The 25,842-nt window shown below is 41.1% G+C and overlaps 1 protein-coding gene across 1 annotated transcript in view; it reads left to right on the forward strand.

Annotated features, from left to right (window-relative positions):
* The window catches only part of CACNA1E (calcium voltage-gated channel subunit alpha1 E), a 638,268-nt gene that overhangs the window by 563,143 nt on the left and 49,283 nt on the right, over positions 1-25,842 (forward strand). The window contains exons 28-34 of the mRNA XM_040406914.1: positions 400-560; positions 5,988-6,125; positions 6,213-6,414; positions 8,341-8,505; positions 11,026-11,136; positions 11,274-11,357; positions 24,918-25,043. Of these exons, the coding sequence (XP_040262848.1) occupies positions 400-560; positions 5,988-6,125; positions 6,213-6,414; positions 8,341-8,505; positions 11,026-11,136; positions 11,274-11,357; positions 24,918-25,043 (987 nt within the window). The remainder of the gene's footprint in view (positions 1-399; positions 561-5,987; positions 6,126-6,212; positions 6,415-8,340; positions 8,506-11,025; positions 11,137-11,273; positions 11,358-24,917; positions 25,044-25,842) is intronic.

The following is a 25,842-nucleotide window of genomic DNA, read 5'->3' on the forward strand; positions in this document are numbered from 1 at the left end:
AAACGAAAGGATCACGCATGTTGAAATTCAAATAGTTGATTTTCACACAGCTTTCCCAAATAAATAAAAGGCTAAGGTTGAGGCCACATCCAGACAACACATCCACCACATTGGCTACATCCACCAGTGAAGCCAATGACCATGAGATTTTGCAGTAAAATCGTACGACTGTTGCTCACCGCATGGTAGGTGGCATTTCGACCACCTGTCGCATCAGTCTACGGACCCCACCTTTAACAGAGCATTTAAAAGTTGACAGCGAAGTGACAACTCAACCCTTATATTCTGTATTTCGTGTGTATATAAGTATACAGTTGTATGTAAAAGGCTGGTAACAATATCGTCACTTTAGTCTTTTACTATTGCATGCGAAAACTGACTTTGTGATCTTCTCCCCAGGCAGTGTTTGATTGTGTGGTTAACTCTTTGAAGAATGTCTTTAATATCCTCATCGTGTACAAACTCTTCATGTTTATATTCGCCGTCATTGCTGTTCAACTTTTCAAGGGCAAGTTCTTCTACTGCACAGACAGCTCAAAGGATACAGAGAAAGAATGCATGTACGTCTTGAGAATTAATGTGTCTCTGGGGATATGTTCCTCGCTCACAATGCAGCCAGAAATGCACAAGGAAAATCATATGCATAATTCTTACATCAATGGATCATTCTATTACTGCCTGTCTACTGTACATCATGACAAGGGCAGACCATAGACATCATTCATGTTTCAAAGTAAAACACAAGAGTGAGGCTCCAGGTCACAATTTTTATAGTCTTAAAAAGGACCTGCAACCTCTCCTGACATGTTTGTTTAGGTAACTACATGCATTCCGCTTGTATTAACAATTCTGGAACATTTATTTTTATGACTATTAGGGGGTCGATTATTAAGCTGAAATACACCTATATTTCAGGTGTAGATTGCGGCGCAATCTGCGACTTCTCCCCGCTCATGCCAGGTCTAAAATAGTGGGCAGGGAAGGGGATGATTGCCTGTTTCAGGCATAGAAAAAGTTTTAAATGACATTTAGAACTGGCAGAGGATCCGCCGAAGTTATAAAGAGGCCGGCGCCTCTTCGTAACTTCGGCGGAACCACTGCCAGCTTAGTTGTTTTAGATGCTGGTCTTAATAAATGTGCCTCTTAATTCTTAAATGTCACTAACTTTTCATACAACTTTACATAAATCAATAGTGCAAATGACCACAGAAAAGTTTGTAATATGTCTTATCAGAGAGAAATGTTTAGTTCTCTTGTTATCAACTGTTTATCTCTCCCCCCCTTACTTGTTGCGTTTGAAATATGCATTGAATCTGTCTCGAGTCACAGAGGGATCATATTAGACATGTAAATACAAGTCTATGAGAGGGGAGGGGAAACAGTGAGCAGGAGCATGAGAGACAGGTGACTCATGGAGACAAACTAAAGGAACTGCAAGCTACATAGGAAAGTGCTATATTCAGTACCTTGTTTAATCTCATCTATGTTTTGGGGCTTCCTAGGGCTTGTTATAAATCAGTAGACAGTTAGGAAGAAGATTCTCCTCTACTTTCTGTGTGTAGTAGATGGCAGCTGGTGTCCACTCACAAGACGTAGGAGAACTGCAAACTAGACATTCACCATACCATACATGTTATTCCTCATACACACACACTGTAATATTAATTAATGCAGAGTTTGTTGGAAGGCTAGTCACTCTTTAAGTTAAGAATGAATTGCTGGCAGTTTACAATCAAATGGGTATTACCAGTTGTGGGGGTGTCTGTGCACAGTCTGACACTGGCAGCACTGATTGGATAGTATCAGACTGTGCAGGGACCCACTCCCAACTAGTAACACTCATCTGGACCTTCATTGCAAACTGCTAACAATTCATTCATAAATTCTAATAGGAATAATATAGGAATGGCACATCATAGAGTCATAAAGATAGATGCTCCAAAATGTTTATTACAAGTGGGGGTGTAAATAGTAACTAAAACAGACATGTCAGGTGACAGGTCCTCGTTAAGTAACTCAGTAGCAGACTTCATATGTTGTATGCCTGCCAATAGGCAACTTCATATAGAAACTGCATGCGGTAGGTAAATCTATTGATGAACCTATGGTGTGAATTTAATTTGCAACATACTGTATACATATTCTTCTCATACCTGTGGGAAGGCCACATACACGGACTCATGTGCCATCACATGGCTCCTTCTTGAGGCACTTTCTATGTAATGAATGCAGTGTAATATAGCAAAACTGATAAAATATGAGGCACAAAGAGATACACAGCTATGAGCACCTTATTATGTGTATTATTATGAATTCTCAGATTCGGAAACAAAATAGGCTAGACAAGGCTTAGATAAAATACCAAGAGCATTTCATTTTCCCCATTAAAAACATGATTTTATTAATTGAATTTAGAAAATACCAACAGTTATTACAGGGATCCAATAAATATGATGGCGAACCCCGCAAGGCTGTACATACACATACATATGTGATAATACACAAAACAATGTGAATATGTGGCAATCCTGATGAAGATCACTTTTACATATAGATGTTACTTATGTATGTACAGCCCTGCTAGTTTCGCCGGCATATTTATTAGATCCATGTAATAACTGTTGGTAATTTTAAAATTTAATTAATAAAATCATGTTTTTAATGGGAAACATGAAAAGCTCTTGGTATTCTTTCTGCTTATATGGTTGATATTTGAGCTGTTCTAGTTATGATGATGGATGAATATAGAATAGGACTTTCTGGTTATATATTATTGACATAGCTTAGGTACATAAAACGTTTACTAAACTATGATAGAATACAGATATACAAGAGATAACATGAAGAGAAAAGCACGTAACGGTTACCTAAAGCCCTGAACAAATGAACAAGCTCCCAATCGACCAGCTCCCAATATGGCATCTGGCCAATGCCCATGTGATACAAATAGATGCGTTGATAGCAAGACACATCTTACCCTGATGTCCTCAATGGAGCTGAAGGTCTTGGTTACATGCCTAGATGTTTTATAAAGCCCCTCCTAAAGGTCTTCAGTATGCAGTATGTGTGTACATTTACTTCAGACCTCAGAAACATGGCCTGGTACCTGGTATTTACAAAATAACTTATTCTACATAACCTATAAACCTTGTTAAAGGGTTTCTATCACTTCGTTTCACCTATTTAGCTTTCAGACACTAGCGATCCGCTAGTGTCTGCTTTATCTAACCATCCTAATATAAGAGCTTATTGTCCTGCCGTTTAGCTAAAAAAATAACTTATATAGATATGCAAATGAGCCTCTAGGTGCTATGGGGGCGTGATTAGCACCTAGAGGCTCCGTCTACCTTAACAAACTGCCGCCGCCCAGCGCGTCCCTCCAGCCCGCCCATCTCCTCCGGAATGCGATGCTCCTCGTATTCGGCGCATGCGCAGTGAATGTCTGATCGCTTCCCTGCTCAGACATCTCCACTGCGCCTGCGCCGATGACGTCATAGTGCTCCGAGGAACAGGCGCAGTGGAGATGTCTGAGCAGGGAAGCGATCAGACATTCACTGCGCATGCGCAGAACAGAGACGCGCACGGAGAGGATCGCTTCAGCTGGAGATGGGCGGGCTGGAGGGACGCGCTGGGCGGCGGCAGTTTGTTAAGGTAGACGGAGCCTCTAGGTGCTAATCACGCCCCCATAGCACCTAGAGGCTCATTTGCATATCTATATAAGTTATTTTTTTAGCTAAACGGCAGGACAATAAGCTCTTATATTAGGATGGTTAGATAAAGCAGACACTAGCGGATCGCTAGTGTCTGAAAGCTAAATAGGTGAAACGAAGTGATAGAAACCCTTTAATTAAAGAATACTACCCCTCATTGTTTAACAGGAAACCAGCTTGGCGCCACTGGGCTTCTCAAAAAAACAAATAAACAACTCTATGTACTGTATGTTGAACTAACAAGAGGTTCTTTCATAAGGATCATCTCTTGATCTTCTCTTTGAAATTCTACTCTCGTCGACGTCGTCTTTTCATTAAAGGCAATGGCGTCAGCAGTTGATGCCCATCTAATTAAAGGGTTCCCCAATTAGTCAATTCTCCATTTATTGTGAACTTTTCTGGTTTTCAGCCGCTCTTGCTAAAAAAAAAAAGCAGTCTTTGTAACTTTGTCTAGGACAGTCTCTTACTCCTTTTTCCTCCATGTTGATGTATGAGGCGATTATAGGTGTAATTATAACCTTAAGTACACGTTTCAGAGCCTCTTTTCAGTGGTTGTTAACTTGGGCAGCACCTAGGCGCTGCTGCGGTGGTCAGGTCCTGGGCTCTGTTACATAGCTGATACAGCCTACACTTACCTGGTACCAATAACCAACTACATTACAAGGAATTAAAGGGAGAGAACCACTAGAATAAACCTTGCCACATGCATGGATCTATTACAGTTGTATACATGAGGCTTAAAAGAAACATATTTTAGTATTAGTTATGCAAATTTCACTGCTATTTATGCAAAAAAAATAGAAATGTAAATTAATAAAATATAAAACTGATGTTTAAAGGGAATGTGTCAGCATGAGTCCACCAACTTCTAACACCACTACATAGATCCTGTGGAATTAAGTTTAAATAATTCCAAAGTCATCAATCATATCCCATGGAAAACAGAGAAGTTAAAGTTTTGATAACTCATGCAACACATGCAAATGAACAAAGTGCATGCTGGGCATTCCTGAAACTGGAAGGTGTCCTAACTTTTCAACTGTAAATCCTTCCTAACCCCTCTCTTCTGCTGTTGATTGATTTGGCTGAAAGTGTGCACTGGGGAACTGTTACAGTAGTAATACCTTCCTGTTGCGGGTTCCATTGATGTAGTGCACATGCATAATTTCCAGACTGGTATTAGACTTGAATGTAAAGCAGCTTAGAGGGATCCATGGGGCGTTACATCAGTGAAGCCTTTGTCCCAAGAAGAGAAAGACACAGCACAAGAGCTGGTACCCCAGTGTACACTCCTAGCCATGTAAGTCGGCAGCAGAGGGGAGGATTGGGGGGCGGAGGGTTACAGCTGAAGAGCCAAACACTTTCCAATTTCAAAAAGAACAGGCACTAAGGTGCGTATTTGTATTCTCTTCTCTAATTTCTTTGCTGTATGATGGAGTAACATGCTGCCCTTTGTAAATGCATCATATCACAGCTACAAGCCCATGCTTCAGTTAGCCTAAACAGCACAAAAACAATGTTGCACTGTTCAGCTACGAAGACTTTGAACAAATTCACCAGATTCATAGCTTATCAGTCCAGAGTTTTCATGAGAAACATTCTCCATCCAGGGAGATGATTGACAACCTGCTGTGTATGCACATATACACATTAACCTGCATGAGAGGGGGAGTACTCTCTTCATGAATACCCTGGACTCATAAGCTATGCGCCCATTGTATTCTTTAGGTGGTCCTAGTAGCCAAACAACACATTTTCTGTGCCATTTTGGCTACTAGTAGCACAAACCTGTAGATGTAATATGTGGTCCTTACATAGGGCAGCATGGTAAAACAAATCCACTTTAAACTTGAATACTGTAAGGTCATATTAATATATAATTATAATAAACAGATAACTATAAAGTGGTGGCTAGTGGGCTATCAGAACTTCAGAAGTGTTGTCGAGTAGTATTATTTTTTATATATGGCTCACAGTGAGTTAAAAATAATAGAAGCCATATTCAACCTCATCGATTCCCAGCTGCTACTGATCTGATGCTGTTTTGGTCCCCACTGCTCTCCACTTCCTGGCCCCAGCTTGACATGCAGGAAGTGATTATTTTCACTGGTAGAAGGTGAAATGACTCCAGACATTTGTAGGTCAAGACAATCGTGGTACATAGACAGTAGAAAAGATATAAACTTTAAAAAGATTTTCAGAACTGTTGTGAGACTCCAAAGGCCAACTCTCAAGATTGGGAATGCATGTAAACAGCTTGTCTCTTTTATCCTTTAGAGGAAGTTATATAGACCATGAGAAAAACAAGATGGAAGTAAAAAGGAGAGAGTGGAAGAGACATGATTTCCACTATGACAATATCATATGGGCGCTGCTTACGCTCTTCACAGTGTCTACTGGGGAGGGTTGGCCTCAGTGAGTATTTTTCACACAAACATAATTCTGAATATTGCACACTGATGAGGAATTACATTTCTGTGGGGGGCATATTTTGTTTTTTAGAGTTCTTCAGCATTCAGTGGATGTGACTGAAGAAGATAGGGGCCCAAGTCGGAGCAACCGCATGGAGATGTCCATTTTTTATGTCGTCTATTTTGTAGTCTTCCCCTTTTTTTTCGTCAATATATTTGTGGCTCTTATTATCATTACCTTTCAAGAACAAGGAGATAAAATGATGGAGGAATGCCGGCTCGAAAAGAATGAGGTGAGGCTTATATTAGGGTTTTTTAATGCTTTATTGCTGTCTGATACAATATGGTTACATTTTGTTTCTTGAAATTATTATATTACCATAAATACAGTAGAGTTCAGTGACTAGAATAGTAATCCTTCATCTTTTTCATGAATCAATTCGGACACTTTAAAATATAAAATAGGTAGTTTTTCACACTTAGACGTTGAGCTCAAAAAGTTTCTTTATGTCTACAAAAAATCTAATCAATCGCTATGACATATCAAATTTCTCCCCAAAGTACAGAGACACTTAAAGGCATTAGGATGCCATAAAAAGGGGCCATTTTGTTGGACTTGAAATACTCAAGCATTATATGGACTGGCATATGCCGCTATGTCATATTGCATTTCTCCTGATTGGGAAATACCTGTTGACCTACAATTTCCCCTGGCTGATATCAGCAGTGACTCATATCAGAAAGGGACTGTCTTTGACTTCAACGAGATTTATTATTCCATGAGTGGACATCAGTTACATTGCTTTCCACCAATATTCAACTTATTAGAAAAATATGGGAAATCCGATAAATTTATCGGGATCTATTAGACTTCGATGTTGATCCATTTATAATGGATCTAAGGATGAGCAAACTGGTTTTACCGATTCTTGATTCAGTCCAATTCAGATTCACACAAAACAAAATTTATTTGTGGTTCATTTCAGGTGAGACAGAGACTGACTAGTATACAAATGTCTGTTTCTTGCCAATATATATGCATTATCTAAGAGGTACTCTTATTATGGAGAGCCCGTAGTAGGCCGCGTATGTGCGCACAGTATTCTAGGCCACTGGGCCAGGCAATAGTTTGGAGATCTCTATGGTTCATCTGAAGTTGATCCGAAATGGTGAATTAAAATTGTCAAACATCTGCTGTAGTGTTGAGCGAATCGTAGCCAAATGAATTGACTTTGATCTGAATTTCCTCACACTTTGTGGTAACAAATCTATTTTTCCTGAATTTGCAGAAAAAAAACATACTCGCCTCCCCCACTTGCTTGCAAAGAGGCCATCGTGGCCTTCTTGATTGAAGACACCGCACAAAATCTTGCATGGGGTGATGTCACCACACCAGCTTGCTGGCCGGGTGCAGTGACGTCACCGTGCCAGGCCAGCATGATGATGTCATCACACACCGCATGAGATTTTGTACGGTGTCTTCAATCAAGGTGGCCACGATAGTCTCTCCGCAAGCAAATGGGTAAGGTGAGTATGTATTCATTTTTTATATTTTTTTACTGGATTAACACCTGAAAGCCCACAATTGTAGCATCAGATGCTATGATGAACACGGCATCTGAGGGGTTCAATGATGGGGGGCCATCGTCGTTCCCCATCATTGTGCCCATTACATACAAAGGAATGCGCTTAGTGATGAAGTAATTTGTCATGAATCGAGGTTCTTTATGAAATTCAGCAAAGCAGCCGAATCGAATTTTTCATAACTTCACTCACTACTAATCTACTGGCATCAGATGGGTTTAGGAAAGCTAATATATTTCCCAGAAACCCAGAGAGGCATCATCTGGCCTACAATACTGCACACATGTACTTGGCATACTATTGGCTTTCCATAATGAGAAAGACTACTCCTTAGACAAGGCATATATTCAGTATTGTCGAGAAACACACATTCATATACAAGGCTTTCACTCTTTCTGGTTTGTGACAAATTGATTCTTACCTGACCTGAACTTTAAAAAAAAATTGTCGAACTTCAAATGAATTAGGAGATGCATTTGAGTTTGTTGAAGATATAACAGATGGTACAGTACAGTATGTAAGTCAAATTGTAATGATGCACATAAAACTATGGCTGCTGAAAGGACTTCAATACGATCAGATGAGCAAGTAAATTATATTCTGTATACTGAGAAATGTTTAACCTTGTTTCGTAGAGAGCCTGCATAGACTTTGCTATAAGTGCCAAGCCTCTCACCCGCTACATGCCACAGAATCGCCATACCTTCCAGTACCGTGTGTGGCATTTTGTAGTCTCTCCATCATTTGAATACACCATTATGGCTATGATTGCCCTAAACACTGTTATACTTATGATGAAGGTAAGAATATAATTATGGTTATTTTGGTACTTCATACTTTTGATGAAATGTCCAGTTGTCAAGCTTTAGTGTGGGAGGGAAAGGGGAAAGGAAATAAGGCCTGGGAACTAGGGAAGGAAGATGGACACCTCCTAGTGAAAACCCTAACCAAAGCCCTGACTGACTACCAGTATAAACAGACACCAGACGTAGGTGAGTTCATACACAGGAATACCTAAAGTCCTATCTAACCCTAAAGGACCCTGGCACTAATGACAGGAATGAGACAACCTGTTCCTTCAAAAAGAAGGATGAACAGGAGGCTCCCTAAGGCCTAATACAAAACGACAAGGAAATTTAACAAACAGAAAAGCCAAAATACAAAAGGAAAAGGTAACACTTAACTTCCAAGAAGCTATGGCAACACCAGGAACTCAGCCGAGATCCAAACACCAGCTATCCACAGGTCCAACTGAAGCTATAAACCGCACAGCATAGTGGGAGAAACAACTATAAATAGGGAAAGTTAAATGACTACAATAGCAACACCTGGAGGTTAAGGGTGTGGCCAGTACCAGAAACAACACAGACGCCTATTGATCCACAAGGTAAACATGTCAAATCAAACCACATGTTGCGAGTCTCAAATATCTCCTGCCACTCGCTGTCGCGGGGACGTCCGTATGTCTCTGTACGTCTGACACCAGTAAGCCATGACATTGCAGTAAAAGAAGAAGTATCATGTTTACTTTAGCTTCGAACGTGCTCAGCTTCTATATTGGCATATCGATTTCCATCACTGGATAATTCACATAGATAAGACTAAGGGTACTTTCACACTAGCGGCAAGGAACTCCGGCAGGCTGTTCCGGCAGGTGAACAGCCTGTCGGATCCGTGCTGCCACTAGTGCAATGGGGCCGGAGCGGTAGTCCGGGGGCACGCATGCGCTAGCGGCAGCACGGATCCGACAGGCTGTTCACCTGCCGGAACAGCCTGCCGGAGTTCCTTGCCGCTAGTGTGAAACTAGCCTAATATTGCCTTAAAAGTTTCAACCGTTTCAATATCCAAAAAAGTTGATTCTTATGCAGATTTATAAAAAATTTATTTTTCATTTGCTAGTCTTATGAAAAATAAATGTAGATAACTGGGAGAGACCCAAAGGAGGAAAAAAAATCTTGTTCTGCTGAAGGTGTTCATGTCGAGGGAGGGCTCCTTTTATTCTAAGGTTAGGTGGTGTGTTCTTTATTCATGGATGGCCCCGTGTAAGGATAGACCATCAAATTCTGGAGATGTTCAGTAAAACTTTTCTATTAAAACTTGGGTTGGGTCTTGGGCTTATGTGCATTGTGAATAAAATGCATTTAAAGGCAGAGAGAGACAAGGTTACTTAACAAGAAATAGGAGGACTGTCATGCCACATGTTAAATTAGGCATGTACTGTAATCATGTTTCCATGTAATAACAGCTGCGATATCACTAATGAAAAACATACAAAATATGGCTTTTTGAGAAAAAAGAAAGGAGATGGATTCAAAAAGTGATTGTTTTTATTTTCATTTATTTAGATTAACGTTTTTCTCTCATTTCTGATTATTTTTTCAATATTGTTCATAATTCTACTCTCAATCCCTTGAGCCCAGGGGAAACACGTTTTCTGATGTATGTATATTGAAAAAAATATCTGAAATTGGTGCAAACTTAATCTTACTCCCTGTTACCTCCCCCTTCAACCAAATTGCAAGTTTAAAGGTGTCCAGCAGATAGAATCTGTATATCGAAGTAATCTGATTCTTGGAGCAAAATCCAAGCACCAATGTTCATTCACAATACTTGTGAGCAGGTCACCGTTTTCAGTTGAGGTCGAGATATGTCAAATGCAGTTTAATGTAAGATTATGCACTTTGGATGAGAGAACCATTTTGAAAACAAAACCTTACATGGTTAAACACTTGGAAAACCAATGCTGAAATGGGCTTGAAGGTAGTGATGAAAACCCAGCTTTAATAACCAATGCCAGGGAGCTGTTGCTAAGACAAATAAAATCATGGGATGCATCAAATTGACCAATATGCACATAATGACCTATGTCACAGATTGATGGCATATGGATGGATTCAATTTTGTGGCTTCCGTTCTAGAGATAGGTGGGGGTCCTAGACTTGGGACTCACACCTCTCAGACGTTGATGGCATATTCTAGCTTGGGCTCACACTCGCTTGGGCTCACACTCTGTGCACTTAACTGCGCATTTGGATTTACAAGTAAATTTTATCCAGAAGGAAACAATGGATCACTCAGTGAAAGGTATCATATCATTACATTCAGCTGAGCTAGTCCTACAAGACATTGTGCCTGGTGTATAACAGTGAATTTCCTGGTGACACCCTGTTGAGTTAAAGACCGTTTAGAAAAAGAGTATATTGTGCTGTAGGATATGCATGAGCAAATCACATTGGCGGCATAAATTTAGAAATCCACACATATAGTGAATTCATCAGTAAATCATGTCTTTTAAAATGCATTTTCTCCGTTTCTTTCAGTATTACTCAGCTCCATACACTTATGAACTTGCGTTAAAATATTTAAACATTGCCTTTACTATGCTATTTTCTCTGGAGTGCATCCTGAAAATCATTGCGTTTGGATTCCTGGTATGTAACCATTACTTATCTATTGTCTCTTAAATTGTGTTCTGGTAGATGCAAGGCTTGTTGTACCAGCTGAGAGTTGAATTTTAGATGGATTGAGTCATTTCATGTAATACGAAATGCCTTCTTCTTTCTTACAGAACTATTTCAGGGACACTTGGAATATTTTTGACTTTATTACAGTAATTGGCAGCATCACAGAGATTATTCTTACAGACAGTAAGGTGAGAAGCAACAAATAACTTTTCTTCTAGTCTAATCTATAGGGTTTACTCAAATTTCGCTTTATTGATTTTCCTGAAAGTCGCAGGAATAGGGAGAAGCAAAACCAATAAACTGCACAAAACTTGCAGGTCTCAGAGGCAATCACAATGTTGGTTTGACATGTCTGCATAAATATATTGCAGGGTAAATAGCACAGTTAAAATGCAAAGAAATAAATGTGCCCAAACATAAAAATTACCATGAAAAACAATCTAAACATCTTATTTGCAAGGAATGGCAAGACTAGTGGGGAGAAACAGTAAAAACATTAACTGTGCTCATATAATGTACTGATACAAAATGCAGCAATATTTGCTCAGTCTTATAGGGCAGAGTATGGACTTGTACCTTAGTTGTTAAATTGGAAGAATCCAAGATGTAATTACAGTGGCAGACAGCTACTCATAGGATTGCTAGAAAGGCAAATCATAACCCCACTTGATTGCAAAAGACCTTCAGGAAGATTTAGCAGACTCTGGAGTTGTGGCACATTTTTCTACTGTTCAGTGACAACTGAACAAATATAGCCCTCATGTAAGAGTCAGCAGAATAAAACCTCTCCTGCATTCTCACCACAAAATTCAGCATCAGAAGCTTGCAAAAGAACATCTAAACAAGCTTCATGCATTTTGGAAACAAGTCCTGTGGACCAATGAGGTTGAAATAGAACTAGGCACAGAATTTCATGAAAAGAACACCTCTTCACCAAGTGGGCGGGTCAATCATGTTTTGGGGTTGTATTGCAGCCAATGGCATGGGGAACATTTTGTGGGTAGAGAGCATAATAGATTCAATGGAGCAGACATAACACCAACTGTAAAAAAGCTGATCCTAAACACACCTCAAAATCCACAATAAGCTACCTCAAAAGGAGCAAGCTGAAGGCTTTACCATGGCCCTCACAATTCCCTGATCTGAACATCATTGAAAATCTGTGGATATACCTCAAAAAAGTGCATGTAAAACAGCTCAAGAATCTCACAGAACTGGAAGACTTTTACAAGGATTGAAAGACTATTGGCTGGTTACAAAAAGCATTAACCAGCTGTGATACTTGCCAAGGGGGGTGCTACTATTTTTACTAACCACGCAGACCTTTTCCTTTTTAGTTATTTTGAAAATAAAAAGTTGTTTTTGTTTAAAATGCAAAGGAAATGTGTCATCTTTAAAGAGAACCTTTCACCTCTTTACTAGGAGTCAGTTCTACCCAATTAAGGGTTTGGAGTTCTGCTTTTCTTCAATACTTTTTATATCTCTCTCTAGACAGTAGAAAGGGAAATTGTAAGGCCATTACATAACATATATCTCTGGACTATATGTGAGGGACTATATTGTATGCAGGGGAGAAAGGGGTTGTGGAGAACTATTTTCAATGCTTACTGTGAAGTTAAGCAAGTTGAAGATGAAATGATCTCCAAAAAGCATAAAGTTGAAGAGGACCTTTCACCACTCCTGACATTCCTGTTTTAATAGCTTCATGCATTCCCCATGTAATAACAATTATGGAGCATCTATTCTTATGACTCAATGTTGTATCATTCCTGTATTATTTAAACTAGAAGTTATGAATGAATTTGCTAGCAGGCTGCAGTAAGGGTACAGAGGGGTGGTAACCAGTTGGAGGTGTGTACCTGCACAGTCTTAAAATGGCAGCACTGATTGGATAGAGTGAGTCTGTGCAGGTACACACCCTCAACTGGTTACCACCCCTCTGTACCCTTACTGCAGCCTGCTAGCAATTCATTCATAACTTCTATTAGAAATATTAACCACCTCAGCCCCCAGTGCTTAAACACCCTGAAAGACCAGGCCACTTTTTACACTTCTGACCTACACTACTTTCACCGTTTATTGCTCGGTCATGCAACTTACCACCCAAATGAATTTTACCTCCTTTTCTTCTCACTAATAGAGCTTTCATTTGGTGGTATTTCATTGCTGCTGACATTTTTACTTTTTTTGTTATTAATCGAAATTTAACGATTTTTTTGCAAAAAAATGACATTTTTCACTTTCAGTTGTAAAATTTTGCAAAAAAAACGACATCCATATAGAAATTTTGCTCTAAATTTATAGTTCTACATGTCTTTGATAAAAAAAAAATGTTTGGGTAAAAAAAAAATGGTTTGGGTAAAAGTTATAGCGTTTACAAACTATGGTACAAAAATGTGAATTTCCGCTTTTTGAAGCAGCTCTGACTTTCTGAGCACCTGTCATGTTTCCTGAGGTTCTACAATGCCCAGACAGTACAAACACCCCACAAATGACCCCATTTCTGAAAGTACACACCCTAAGGTATTCGCTGATGGGCATAGTGAGTTCATAGAACTTTTTATTTTTTGTCACAAGTTAGCGGAAAATGATGATTTTTTTTTTTTTTTTTCTTACAAAGTCTCATATTCCACTAACTTGTGACAAAAAATAAAAAGTTCTATGAACTCACTATGCCCATCAGCGAATACCTTGGGGTCTCTTCTTTCCAAAATGGGGTCACTTGTGGGGTAGTTATACTGCCCTGGCATTCTAGGGGCCCAAATGTGTGGTAAAGAGTTTGAAATCAAATTCAGTAAAAAATGACGAGTGAAATCCGAAAGGTGCTCTTTGGAATATGGGCCCCTTTGCCCACCTAGGCTGCAAAAAAGTGTCACACATCTGGTATCCCCGTACTCAGGAGAAGTTGAGGAATGTGTTTTGGGGTGTCTTTTTACATATACCCATGCTGGGTGAGATAAATATCTTGGTCAAATGACAACTTTGTATAAAAAAATGGGAAAAGTTGTCTTTTGCCAAGATATTTCTCTCACCCAGCATGGGTATATATAAAATGACACCCCAAAACACATTCCCCACCTTCTCCTGAGTACGGAGATACCAGATGTGTGACACTTTTTTGCAGCCTAGGTGGGCAAAGGGGCCCATATTCCAAAGAGCACCTTTCGGATTTCACTCATCATTTTTTACAGAATTTGATTTCTAACTCCTTACCACACATTTGGGCCCCTAGAATGCCAGGGCAGTATAACTACCCCACAAGTGACCCCATTTTGGAAAGAAGACACCCCAAGCTATTCCGTGAGGGGCATGGCGAGTTCCTAGAATTTTTTATTTTTTGTCACAAGTTAGTGGAAAATGATGATTTTTTTTTTTTTTTTTTTTTTCATACAAAGTCTCATATTCCACTAACTTGTGACAAAAAATAAAAACTTCCATGAACTCACTATGCCCATCAGCGAATACCTTGGGGTCTCTTCTTTCCAAAATGGGGTCACTTGTGGGGTAGTTATACTGCCCTGGCATTCTAGGGGCCCAAATGTGTGGTAAAGAGTTTGAAATCAAATTCAGTAAAAAATGACGAGTGAAATCCGAAAGGTGCTCTTTGGAATATGGGCCCCTTTGCCCACCTAGGCTGCAAAAAAGTGTCACACATCTGGTATCCCCGTACTCAGGAGAAGTTGAGGAATGTGTTTTGGGGTGTCTTTTTACATATACCCATGCTGGGTGAGATAAATATCTTGGTCAAATGACAACTTTGTATAAAAAAATGGGAAAAGTTGTCTTTTGCCAAGATATTTCTCTCACCCAGCATGGGTATATATAAAATGACACCCCAAAACACATTCCCCACCTTCTCCTGAGTACGGAGATACCAGATGTGTGACACTTTTTTGCAGCCTAGGTGGGCAAAGGGGCCCATATTCCAAAGAGCACCTTTCGGATTTCACTCATCATTTTTTACAGAATTTGATTTCTAACTCCTTACCACACATTTGGGCCCCTAGAATGCCAGGGCAGTATAACTACCCCACAAGTGACCCCATTTTGGAAAGAAGACACCCCAAGCTATTCCGTGAGGGGCATGGCGAGTTCCTAGAATTTTTTATTTTTTGTCACAAGTTAGTGGAAAATGATGATTTTTTTTTTTTTTTTTTTTTTTCATACAAAGTCTCATATTCCACTAACTTGTGACAAAAAATAAAAACTTCCATGAACTCACTATGCCCATCAGCGAATACCTTGGGGTCTCTTCTTTCCAAAATGGGGTCACTTGTGGGGTAGTTATACTGCCCTGGCATTCTAGGGGCCCAAATGTGTGGTAAGGAGTTTGAAATCAAATTCTGTAAAAAATGACGAGTAAAATCCGAAAGGTGCTCTTTGGAATATGGGCCCCTTTGCCCACCTAGGCTGCAAAAAAGTGTCACACATGTGGTATTGCCGTACTCAGGAGAAGTTGAGGAATGTGTTTTGGGGTGTCTTTTTACATATACCCATGCTGGGTGAGATAAATATCTTGGTCAAATGACAACTTTGTATAAAAAAATGGGAAAAGTTGTCTTTTGCCAAGATATTTCTCTCACCCAGCATGGGTATATATAAAATGACACCCCAAAACACATTCCCCACCTTCTCCTGAGTACGGAGATACCAGATGTGTGACACTTTTTTGCAGCCTAGGTGGGCAAAGGGGCCCATATTCCAAAGAGCACCTTTTGGATTTCACAGGTCATTTTTTACTGAATTTGATTTCAAACTCCTTACCACACATTTGGGCCCCTAGAATGCCAGGGCAGTATAACTACCCCACAAGTGACCCCATTTTGGAAAGAAGAGACCCCAAGGTATTCGCTGATGGGCATAGTGAGTTCATAGAACTTTTTATTTTTTGTCACAAGTTAGTGGAATATGAGACTTTGTAAGAAAAAAAAAAAAAAAAAAAAAAATCATCATTTTCCGCTAACTTGTGACAAAAAATAAAAAGTTCTATGAACTCACTATGCCCATCAGCGAATACCTTAGGGTGTCTTCTTTCCAAAATGGGGTCACTTGTGGGGCAGTTATACTGCCCTGGCATTTTCCAGGGGCCCTAATGTCTGGTAAGTAGGTAAATGACCTGTGAAATCTGAAAGGTGCTCTTTGGAATGTGGGCCCCTTTGCCCAGCTAGGCTGCAAAAAAGTGTCACACATCTGGTATCTCCGTACTCAGAAGAAGGTAAGGAATGTGTTTTGGGGTGTCATTTTACATATACCCATGCTGGGTGAGAGAAATATCTTGGCAAAAGACAACTTTTCCCATTTTTTTATACAAAGTTGGCATTTGACCAAGATATTTATCTCACCCAGCATGGGTATATGTAAAATGACACCCCAAAACATATTCCCCAACTTCTGCTGAATACGGAGATACCACATGTGTGACACTTTTTTGCAGCCTAGGTGGGCAAAGGGGCCCAAATTCCTTTAAGGAGGGCATTTTTAGACATTTGGATACCAGACTTCTTCTCACGCTTTGGGGCCCCTAAAATGCCAGGGCAGTATAAATACCCCACATGTGACCCCATTTTGGAAAGAAGACACCCCAAGGTATTCAATGAGGGGCATGGCGAGTTCATTGAAAAAAAAAAATTTTGGCACAAGTTAGCGGAAATTGATTTTTTGGATTTTGTTCTCACAAAGTCTCCCTTTCCGCTAACTTGGGACAAAAATTTCAATCTTTCATGGACTCAATATGCCCCTCAGCAAATACCTTGGGGTGTCTTCTTTCCAAAATGGTGTTATTTGTGGGGTGTTTGTACTGCCCTGGCATTTGAGGGTCTCCGCAATCATTACATGTATGCCCAGCATTAGGAGTTTCTGCTATTCTCCTTATATTGAGCATACGGGTAATGAGATTTTTTTTTTCCGTTCAGCCTCTGGGCTGAAAGAAAAAAATGAACGGCACAGATTTCTTCATTCGCATCGATCAATGTGGATGAAAAAATCTCTGCCAAAAAAAGAAAAAGGAGGGGAAAGGCGTCTGCCAGGACATAGGAGCTCCGCCCAACATCCATACCCACTTCAGCTCGTATGCCCTGGCAAACCAGATTTCTCCATTCACATCAATCGATGTGGATGAATAAATCATTGCCGGGATTTTTTTTTTTATATATACAAAGTGTTTGCCAAAGTATATGAACACCGCCACCTCCTCAGCTCATATGCCTCGGCAAACATATCTTTTACTGCAGAGGAGAAATCTCGTCTTGCAGCGCCGCATACACCGACTTGCGTGTAATCTGACAGCAGCACAATGCTTCTGTCCGAATGCACATCAGTGCTGCAGCTGGTCGATCGGTTGGTCCACCTGGAAGGTAAAAAAAACAAAACAAAAAAGAAAAAACCAGGCCGCAAAGCAATAACTTTATTAACTTTAGAACAGAACATATTAACTTTTTTAAACTTTTTTAACTTTTTTACTTACCGGTAATTTTTTTTTTGTTTAGTTTTTTTTACCTTTATAGAACAAACCTCTCCTTCCCCATGGGACAATGTGCAAAGCGCAAATCGCCCAAAGATGTGGCGAAGTACGTTATGCACTTTATCCCAGGTGAAAGGAGAGGTTTGCAGCAGCTGAGAGTAAAAGGGCCCTAATAGCCCTGTGTGCCTGTCCTGTGAGATGCAATCCCTATGCTAGGTGTACCTGTGTGTGGTACTTCCGGAAACACTCTCCATAGCATAGGGCAGGGTGGTCAGCACAGTCAGGACAGAAATAGCGGGTGTCACGCCTTATTCCACTCCTGCTACAGACACGACATCTTTTTCGGGGTGACGGTTGGGTTGAGGTACCAGGAACGACACTGGGGAAATGTCGCTCGTGTAGACGGCTAACTACACTGGGGGATGGGGCCACGGAACCTCCTGGGTAAAGGAGGTTCTCGATGATCTCTTCCTGGAATTTGAGGAAAGATCGTGTTCTCCCAGCCTTACTGTAGAGAACAAAACTATTGTACAGCGCCAATTGAATTAAATATACAGACACCTTCTTATACCAGCGTCTGGTTCTGCGGGAAACTAAATACGGAGACAACATCTGGTCATTGAAGTCCACCCCTCCCATGAGCGCATTATAGTCGTGGACACAGAGGGGCTTTTCAATGACACGGGTTGCTCGCTCAATTTGGATTGTCGTGTCTGCGTGAATGGAGGAGAGCATGTAAACGTCACGCTTGTCTCTCCATTTCACCGCGAGCAGTTCTTCGTTACACAAGGCAGCCCTCTGCCCCCTTGCAAGACGGGTGGTTACAAGCCGTTGGGGGAAGCCCACGCGACTAGTTCGCGCGGTGCCACAGGCGCAAATCCGTTCTAGAAACAAATGCCTAAAGAGGGCCACACTTGTGTAAAAATTGTCCACATAAAGATGGTACCCCTTGCCGAATAAGGGTGACACCAAGTCCCAGACTGTCTTCCCACTGCTCCCCAGGTAGTCAGGGCAACCGACCGGCTCCAGGGTCTGATCTTTTCCCTCATAGACACGAAATTTGTGGGTATAGCCTGTGGCCCTTTCACAGAGCTTATACAATTTGACCCCATACCGGGCACGCTTGCTTGGGATGTACTGTTTGAAGCCAAGGCGCCCGGTAAAATGTATTAGGGACTCGTCTACGCAGATGTTTTGCTCGGGGGTATACAAATCTGCAAATTTCTGGTTGAAATGGTCTATGAGGGGCCGAATTTTGTGGAGCCGGTCAAAAGCTGGGTGGCCTCTGGGACGGGAGGTGGTGTTGTCGCTAAAATGCAGGAAACGGAGGATGGCCTCAAATCGTGCCCTGGACATAGCAGCAGAGAACATGGGCATGTGATGAATCGGGTGCGTTGACCAATATGACCGCAATTCATGCTTTTTTGTCAGGCCCATGTTGAGGAGAAGGCCCAAAAAAATTTTAATTTCGGAAACTTGGACTGGTTTCCACCGGAAAGGCTGGGCATAAAAGCTTCCCGGGTTGGCGGATATAAATTGTGTGGCATACTGGTTGGTCTCTGCCACGACTAAGTCCAAGAGCTCCGCAGTCAAGAACAGCTCAAAAAATCCCAGGGCCGAACCGATTTGAGCCGTCTCAACCCGAACTCCAGACTGGGCGGTGAAAGGGGGAACTACAGGTGCGGCTGAAGTTGGTGACTGCCAATCAGGGTTTGCCAGCACCTCAGGGATTCTAGGGGCTCTACGGGCCTGTCTTTGCGGTGGCTGCGACGGGGTAACTAGTGCACGTGCCACCGTACCAGCTTCAACTGCCCTTCTGGTGCTCGCCACGTCACCATGTTGTACGGCAGTGCTGGTACTAGGTCCAGGGAGGGCTGCGCTGCTGGTGTATGCCTCACCACGTGATCCGGCAGCGACAGCCCCACTCTGCTGCTCTTGAAGCGGATCCTGCATAACCTGTGGTCTAGCGACATGGGGCCGGGTACGCCTGGTGCTGCCAGGGACCTCCACCTCCTCGTCCGAACTTTGGGTCAGAGAGCCACTGCTTTCCACAGGTTCATATTCTGACCCGCTAGATTCATCAGATGAGGGTTCCCACTCCTCATCCGACTGGGTCAGAATCCTGTAGGCCTCTTCAGAAGAATACCCCCTGTTTGACATTTTGGACTACTAAATTTAGGGGTATTCCCTGAGACTACCCAAGAAAAAAAGCAAACCTGTCTTACAAAGGGGAGGCTAGCGAAGTACCGGAGGCCGCTGCGGTTGATAAAAAATATCAAAACTGATTTTTTTATCGCCGCAGTGCGTGTAAAATGAATGTGCAGTGATCAAAAAATATATATTTTTTGTCACTGCGGTGGGGCGGGCGTGGGTGAACGCACGTGTGGGCGACCGATCAGGCCTGATCGGGCAAACACTGCGTTTTGGGTGGAGGGCGAACTAAAGTGACACTAATACTATTATAGATCTGACCGTGATCAGTTTTGATCACTTACAGATACTATAAAAGTACAAATGCTGATTAGCGATACGCTATTCAGCGAATAAAAGTGACTGCGGTGCGGTGGGGTGGGCGCTAACTGACGCTAACTACCTAACCAAGGGGCCTAAACTATCCCTAAAACCTAACAGCCAATACTAGTGAAAAAAAAAAAGTGACAGTTTACACTGATCACTTTTTTTCCTTTCACTGGTGATTGACAGGGGCGATCAAAGGGGTGATCAAAGGGTTAATTGGGGTGCAGGGGGGTGATCTGGGGCTAAGGTGTAGTGTTGGTGCTACTCACTGTGAAGTCTGCTCCTGTGCTGGATCCAACCGACGAAAAGGACCAGCACAGGAGCAGACAAGCCATATAACAGATCATATTTACTAATATGATCTGTTATATGGCTTGTGATTGGATTTTTTAAAAATCGCCAGCCTGCCAGCCAATGATCGTTGCTGGCAGGCTGGTGACTAACTTGTTCTTTAACTTTTGCCGGCCCGCGATGCGCATGCGCGGGCCGGCTTGGAGCGAAATCTCGCGTCTCGCGAGATGACGCGTATATGCGTGACTGTGCGCAGCGCTGCCACCTCCGGAACGCGAATCTGCGTTAGGCGGTCCGGAGGTGGTTAAAGGAATGAAACAACATAGAGCAATAAGAATAGATGCTCCAGAATTGTTATTACATGGAGAATGCAGGAAGCTATTAAAACAGGCAAGTCAGGAGTGGTGAAAGGTCCTCTTCAACTTTTTGCTTTTGGAGATCATTTCATCTTCAGCTTGCTTAACTTCACAGTAAGCATTGAAATTAGTTCTCCACACCCCCTTTCTCCCCTGCATACAATATAGTCCCTCACATATAGTCCAGAGATATATGTTATGTAATGGCCCCACAATTCTCCTTTCTACTGTCTAAAGAGAGATATAAAAAGTATTGAAGAAAAGCAGAACTCCAAACCCCGTAATTGGGTAGAACTGACTCCCAGTAACTGGGTATCTGATAATTATCCAGGATATCTTGTGCACACAGTGTTGGATCCTGGTTCCGGATCCCTGTATACATGAAGTGAGAAAATTTAGCACTTTGCTGCAGATTTTCTCTCTTCATAGAGAGAGGTTTAGATATAAATTTCTATGAATTTAGAAGTAGCGGTGACTGAATGAAAGGTGTCTGGACCACTCCACCTATGCCAGTTCTGAGGGGAGTGGAAGGGGTCAGGGAAGCCACTGAGCATGTTTGTCCACAACTGAATCCAGGAAAAAGGTGAACCAGAAGAATAGGGGCACTACCAGAGAGGAAAATGTAATGTACATAGAACACTTATAGTATTTTCATTGAATATACATGCAATAATACTTCATTTCAAATTCCCTATTCATTGCATAGGAATACTTACCTTAAAGGGAGTCTTTCACGCAGATTCACCCTATTAACCTAATAACAGTGTTATGTCCACGGCATCCCCCCTATTAAAACTGTGCTTACCGTTTGTTCCTTGCCATCATCGTTCTGCAGAAAAACACTTTTAATCCACATGCAAATGAGGCTGTGAAGGTGCCCAAGGGGCAGCGTTACAACGGCCGGTGCCCAGGCCCCTGGGTCATTTTCATACGAAGCCACTCCCCCTCTGCTGCGTCGGCCCGCCCTTAGTCTCTGCTCTAACCTCCCTCCTCCCGTCCGTAATCCTGCGCATGCGCCGATGAACGCGATATCGGCGCGTGCGTATTGAATGAGCACAGTCGGGCCGGGGCATCACAGTTTACCGTGCCTGGGCATCGGCCATTGTAACGCTGCCCCTGGGCACCTTCACAGCCTCATTTGCATTGTGGATTAAAAGTGTTTTTCTGCAGAACGATGATAGCAAGGAACAAACGGTAAGCACAGTTTTAATAGGAGGGATGCCGTGGACATGACACTTATTAGGTTAATAGGGTGAATCTGCGTGAAAGACTCCCTTTAACATGTAACTGTCATTTTTGTACCGTATAGGGGCAGTAATACTGACCATTTTTGTAATATACTTGAATTACTGAAATCATACATTTCTATTAGAGAAATAGCTCTAAAGTGGCCCATTTTGAGCCTTAGCAACGCTCCTCTGTCTTCTGTATACATAACTGTGGAGACTTGCTCAACACTGACTGTATGAAATATATGATTTCAGTAATTAAAGTATATAAAAAAATAAAATAAAGAATGACAGTTACACTTTAATAATATATTATATTAAGGTGAACATTAATCTGCAATGTTGGGTGACTGGCAAGTGACTGTATGCTCCCATCTGAGAGGTGTACTCTTGTCCCTTAAAGGAGTTTTCCTATCTTGGACATTTTGGGCATATCACTAGGATATGCCCCCAATGTCTGATAGGTGTCTGATACTTAGAACAGAGCCCGCAAAGTGCCCATGTATAGCTGCTATAGATTTATTTCTATGGGATAGCAGAAAATAGCTGAGCGGCATGCTTGGCTATTTCCGTAAGCTCCATAGAAGTTAATAGAGCGGCGGCCACGCTGATGGAAATACCCCTTTGAATTTCAACAATTAGCCGTGTTATGGCTGTGTGCAATGTAGAACCTTCAGTAGAGACATCATTCCCTTAGAATTGTTCACATAATGGAGGAAACTGATGAAAATGAGTACAAGAGCCAAGTTGAATAATAGTCCATGGCTACCAATTTGCCCTTGGAAAATGAGATGTGGACTCTCACAGACTGATATTGACAACTCTGTGACGTTTTTCCTTACTCTTGTTTGTATTATGTTCCTCAATGGAAGTTGAATGCAAGTCTATCTTGTGATATGCAGGTCACCTATCTCTTTATGTTATATGGTTGCTAAAAATTACAATGTCCTGTATCTCTGACTCCTACTGATGAATTTAAATGTCACTTATTTTTTTTCATTAAGTGCTAATAATTAATCCTCTTATAGAGCATTCTTGTGGAAAAGGTACATCAGAGTCATGCAGATGTTGGATCTTAATGGTGTAATTTTAATTTGTCATCCCTAGGAGCTGATTAATAACCAGTGTTATAATTAATAGCCACTCTTATAAATACCTTCAAGTGCATGCTCGGCGTCACTTAGTTGGTAAAACAGCATTTCAATCAAAAATTAAAAGATCAACTCTGCTTGAGGTTTTCATTATGAATATGTCTTATTATTTAGACATCATGCATATCAAAGCACTACAAATCCATGTTTTGGTCAGTATGTTTCATCTTTTTCTGTAATTGGAATTTTAATTTTTCACCTGTTTCCAACCAAATTTCTGCAACAAAAACACAATGTGGGAACCCAGGTTCATATAGAGATCCATCATTACTCCACAGCCTGATGTTATTAGAGAATGATTGATACTGTATAAAAAAAATAGTTAAAGGGAACCTGTTACCACCATTCTGGACTATTATCTGCAGTAATACAGGAGTGGTAGTACATATAAGTGTCACGGATGTAGTAGGGGAGAACACCAAAAGACCACAAGCGGAACACTTAACTTCTGAGGATGATGGATGAACAGGACTTCAACAAGAACCACACTCCAGCTCTTCCAAAACCAAATAAAGCTATCCAGAGCAAGGAGTGATGGGTAAAGTCAGACTAAATAGGGAGAGGTAAGGGTCACATGATCCACACCTGAACAGAACAGGAGGTGTGGACATACCAGCAACACACAGACAAAGTGAAACCAAAAGAGGCTGTCAGATCACTCATGTGCAGTCAGTCTTTCAGACCTTCTAACACCTGTGACAGGAGTGACAATAAGGAGTCCACATCCAATTTTTTTTAAATTTCCTTACTGCTCCCCGTTCCCCCATTGTCAGCACACAAAACTACACTAAAATACACTGTCAGGACTGTTGTGCTGTTCTAACATAATGGAAAGGACTCCTGTGCACATGCACAGCAGTCCCAGCAAAATATTTCAGTGTAGCTTTAAAGGGAATGTGTCAGACAATGACCAATTGTTTACATCACATTTTTATGTTTAATCTCATAACATCAAAATTATAATTTAAAATTTTCCATGTCAATATCTATATTCAAGCAAAACCCATAAAATCCTGCAGTTTTCATACTGGCCACTATGCCTCATAATCAGATAACTTTACTGCAGTTACCTGCTTATCTGTAATTTTAATCCTGCCTGTAATGATATCACCTCTGTGTACAGATAAGACAGGATCCAGCATTCTCTATAAGTGATTGCCAAAGCTTATCTATTCATTCCTTGTACAATGACCTCTGCACAGCCTAGAAAACTCTCCTACATAAGTGAATTAGGTCCCCTCCTGACCATTGTGTCTATGGACCATGGGGCTGCCGTAAAGCAATTTTCCTAATGCTTTCTAAATGCTGCTAAAACAGCTCGGGCAACATGGCCGCCTCCTAATCATGTTCAGGAAATAGAATAAATAAATCTGCAATAAAGAGATTAGAAAAAAGGATATGTGTCGCTATCTGGTTTCAACTGACAGATAACATTTTTGGTGACACATTTGTTTTAAATGTTGACAATGAAGGAATGGGAGGCAGTAAGTTAATAGAAAATAGTAATTTTGGACTCCTTATCAGCACTAATATTTATTACTGCAGATAATACTCCACAATTGTGACAGATTGCCTTTAAAGGGGGTAATCCCACCTTGGACATTTATGGCAAATCCACAAGATATTCCATAAATTTCCAAGATGGTAATACCCGTTTAATAGTGGACACATCTACTGTACACTGTTTTTAATAAGCAGATCTTCCTGTGCATAAGATTAACATATTTGTTTTTGACCCATGTAGTTGGTGAACACAAGCAGCTTCAATATGAGTTTCCTGAAGCTTTTCCGAGCTGCGCGACTTATTAAGCTTCTTCGGCAGGGTTACACAATCCGGATTTTATTATGGACTTTTGTGCAGTCTTTCAAGGTTAATATTAATATTTTTTACATTTTTACATGTGTGATACATTATGAGATTAGTACTGATTATCTAACCCACAGCATCATCATACAAGATTCAGTCATATGACTATTATTATATACATGTTCATGTCAATTTGCACACCATATTCATACAGTTTCTCCAGAATGTCTTCTTATCTTGGCCTTCAAGTTCTTCAATGCCATGAGCATAATCTCCATAGGAGGTATTCGCCCACTTGGCTGATACTCAGCACCTTCCGCTTTTCCTTACAGTTCCTCAACGCATAACATGTGTTCAGCAGTTCCACTCAAAATACATCCAAAATAAATAGTCTTCCGGTAAATAGACTATGGAGGTCTAGACATCATTGACCACTTATAACCAACAGTATGACACTGCCTTTTTGAAGATTGGTAAAGAAACTGAACATACACTATTGACTTATGTAATATAAGGCGGGATGACAGCAAAAGCTATAAAATGAGCATGTAAAATATTTTAGTTCCTTTGTGAATCTGACAAGAACCCTGTATTTATGGGAAGTTTCTTTGAAGTTACTTTCTAGATCTCAGAAATCTTTAATCTTGTAAAAGATTTTATTAAAGGGTTTCTGTCACCTGAAAAATGGGTATTAAGCTGGCTGACATTAGCGATGTGCTAATGTCAGCTGAACATAACTATATTAGTGCCATCTCACTGCCTGCCGCCGCTTTTATAATATTCCAATTAGCCTCTAGGAACAGGGGGGGCCTTGCCCCTGCTCCTAGAGGCTCCATTCTCCCACCTCTGGCCACGCCCTGCT

Source organism: Bufo bufo, chromosome 9, assembly GCF_905171765.1.
Source record: "Bufo bufo chromosome 9, aBufBuf1.1, whole genome shotgun sequence".
NCBI lineage: Eukaryota > Metazoa > Chordata > Amphibia > Anura > Bufonidae > Bufo > Bufo bufo.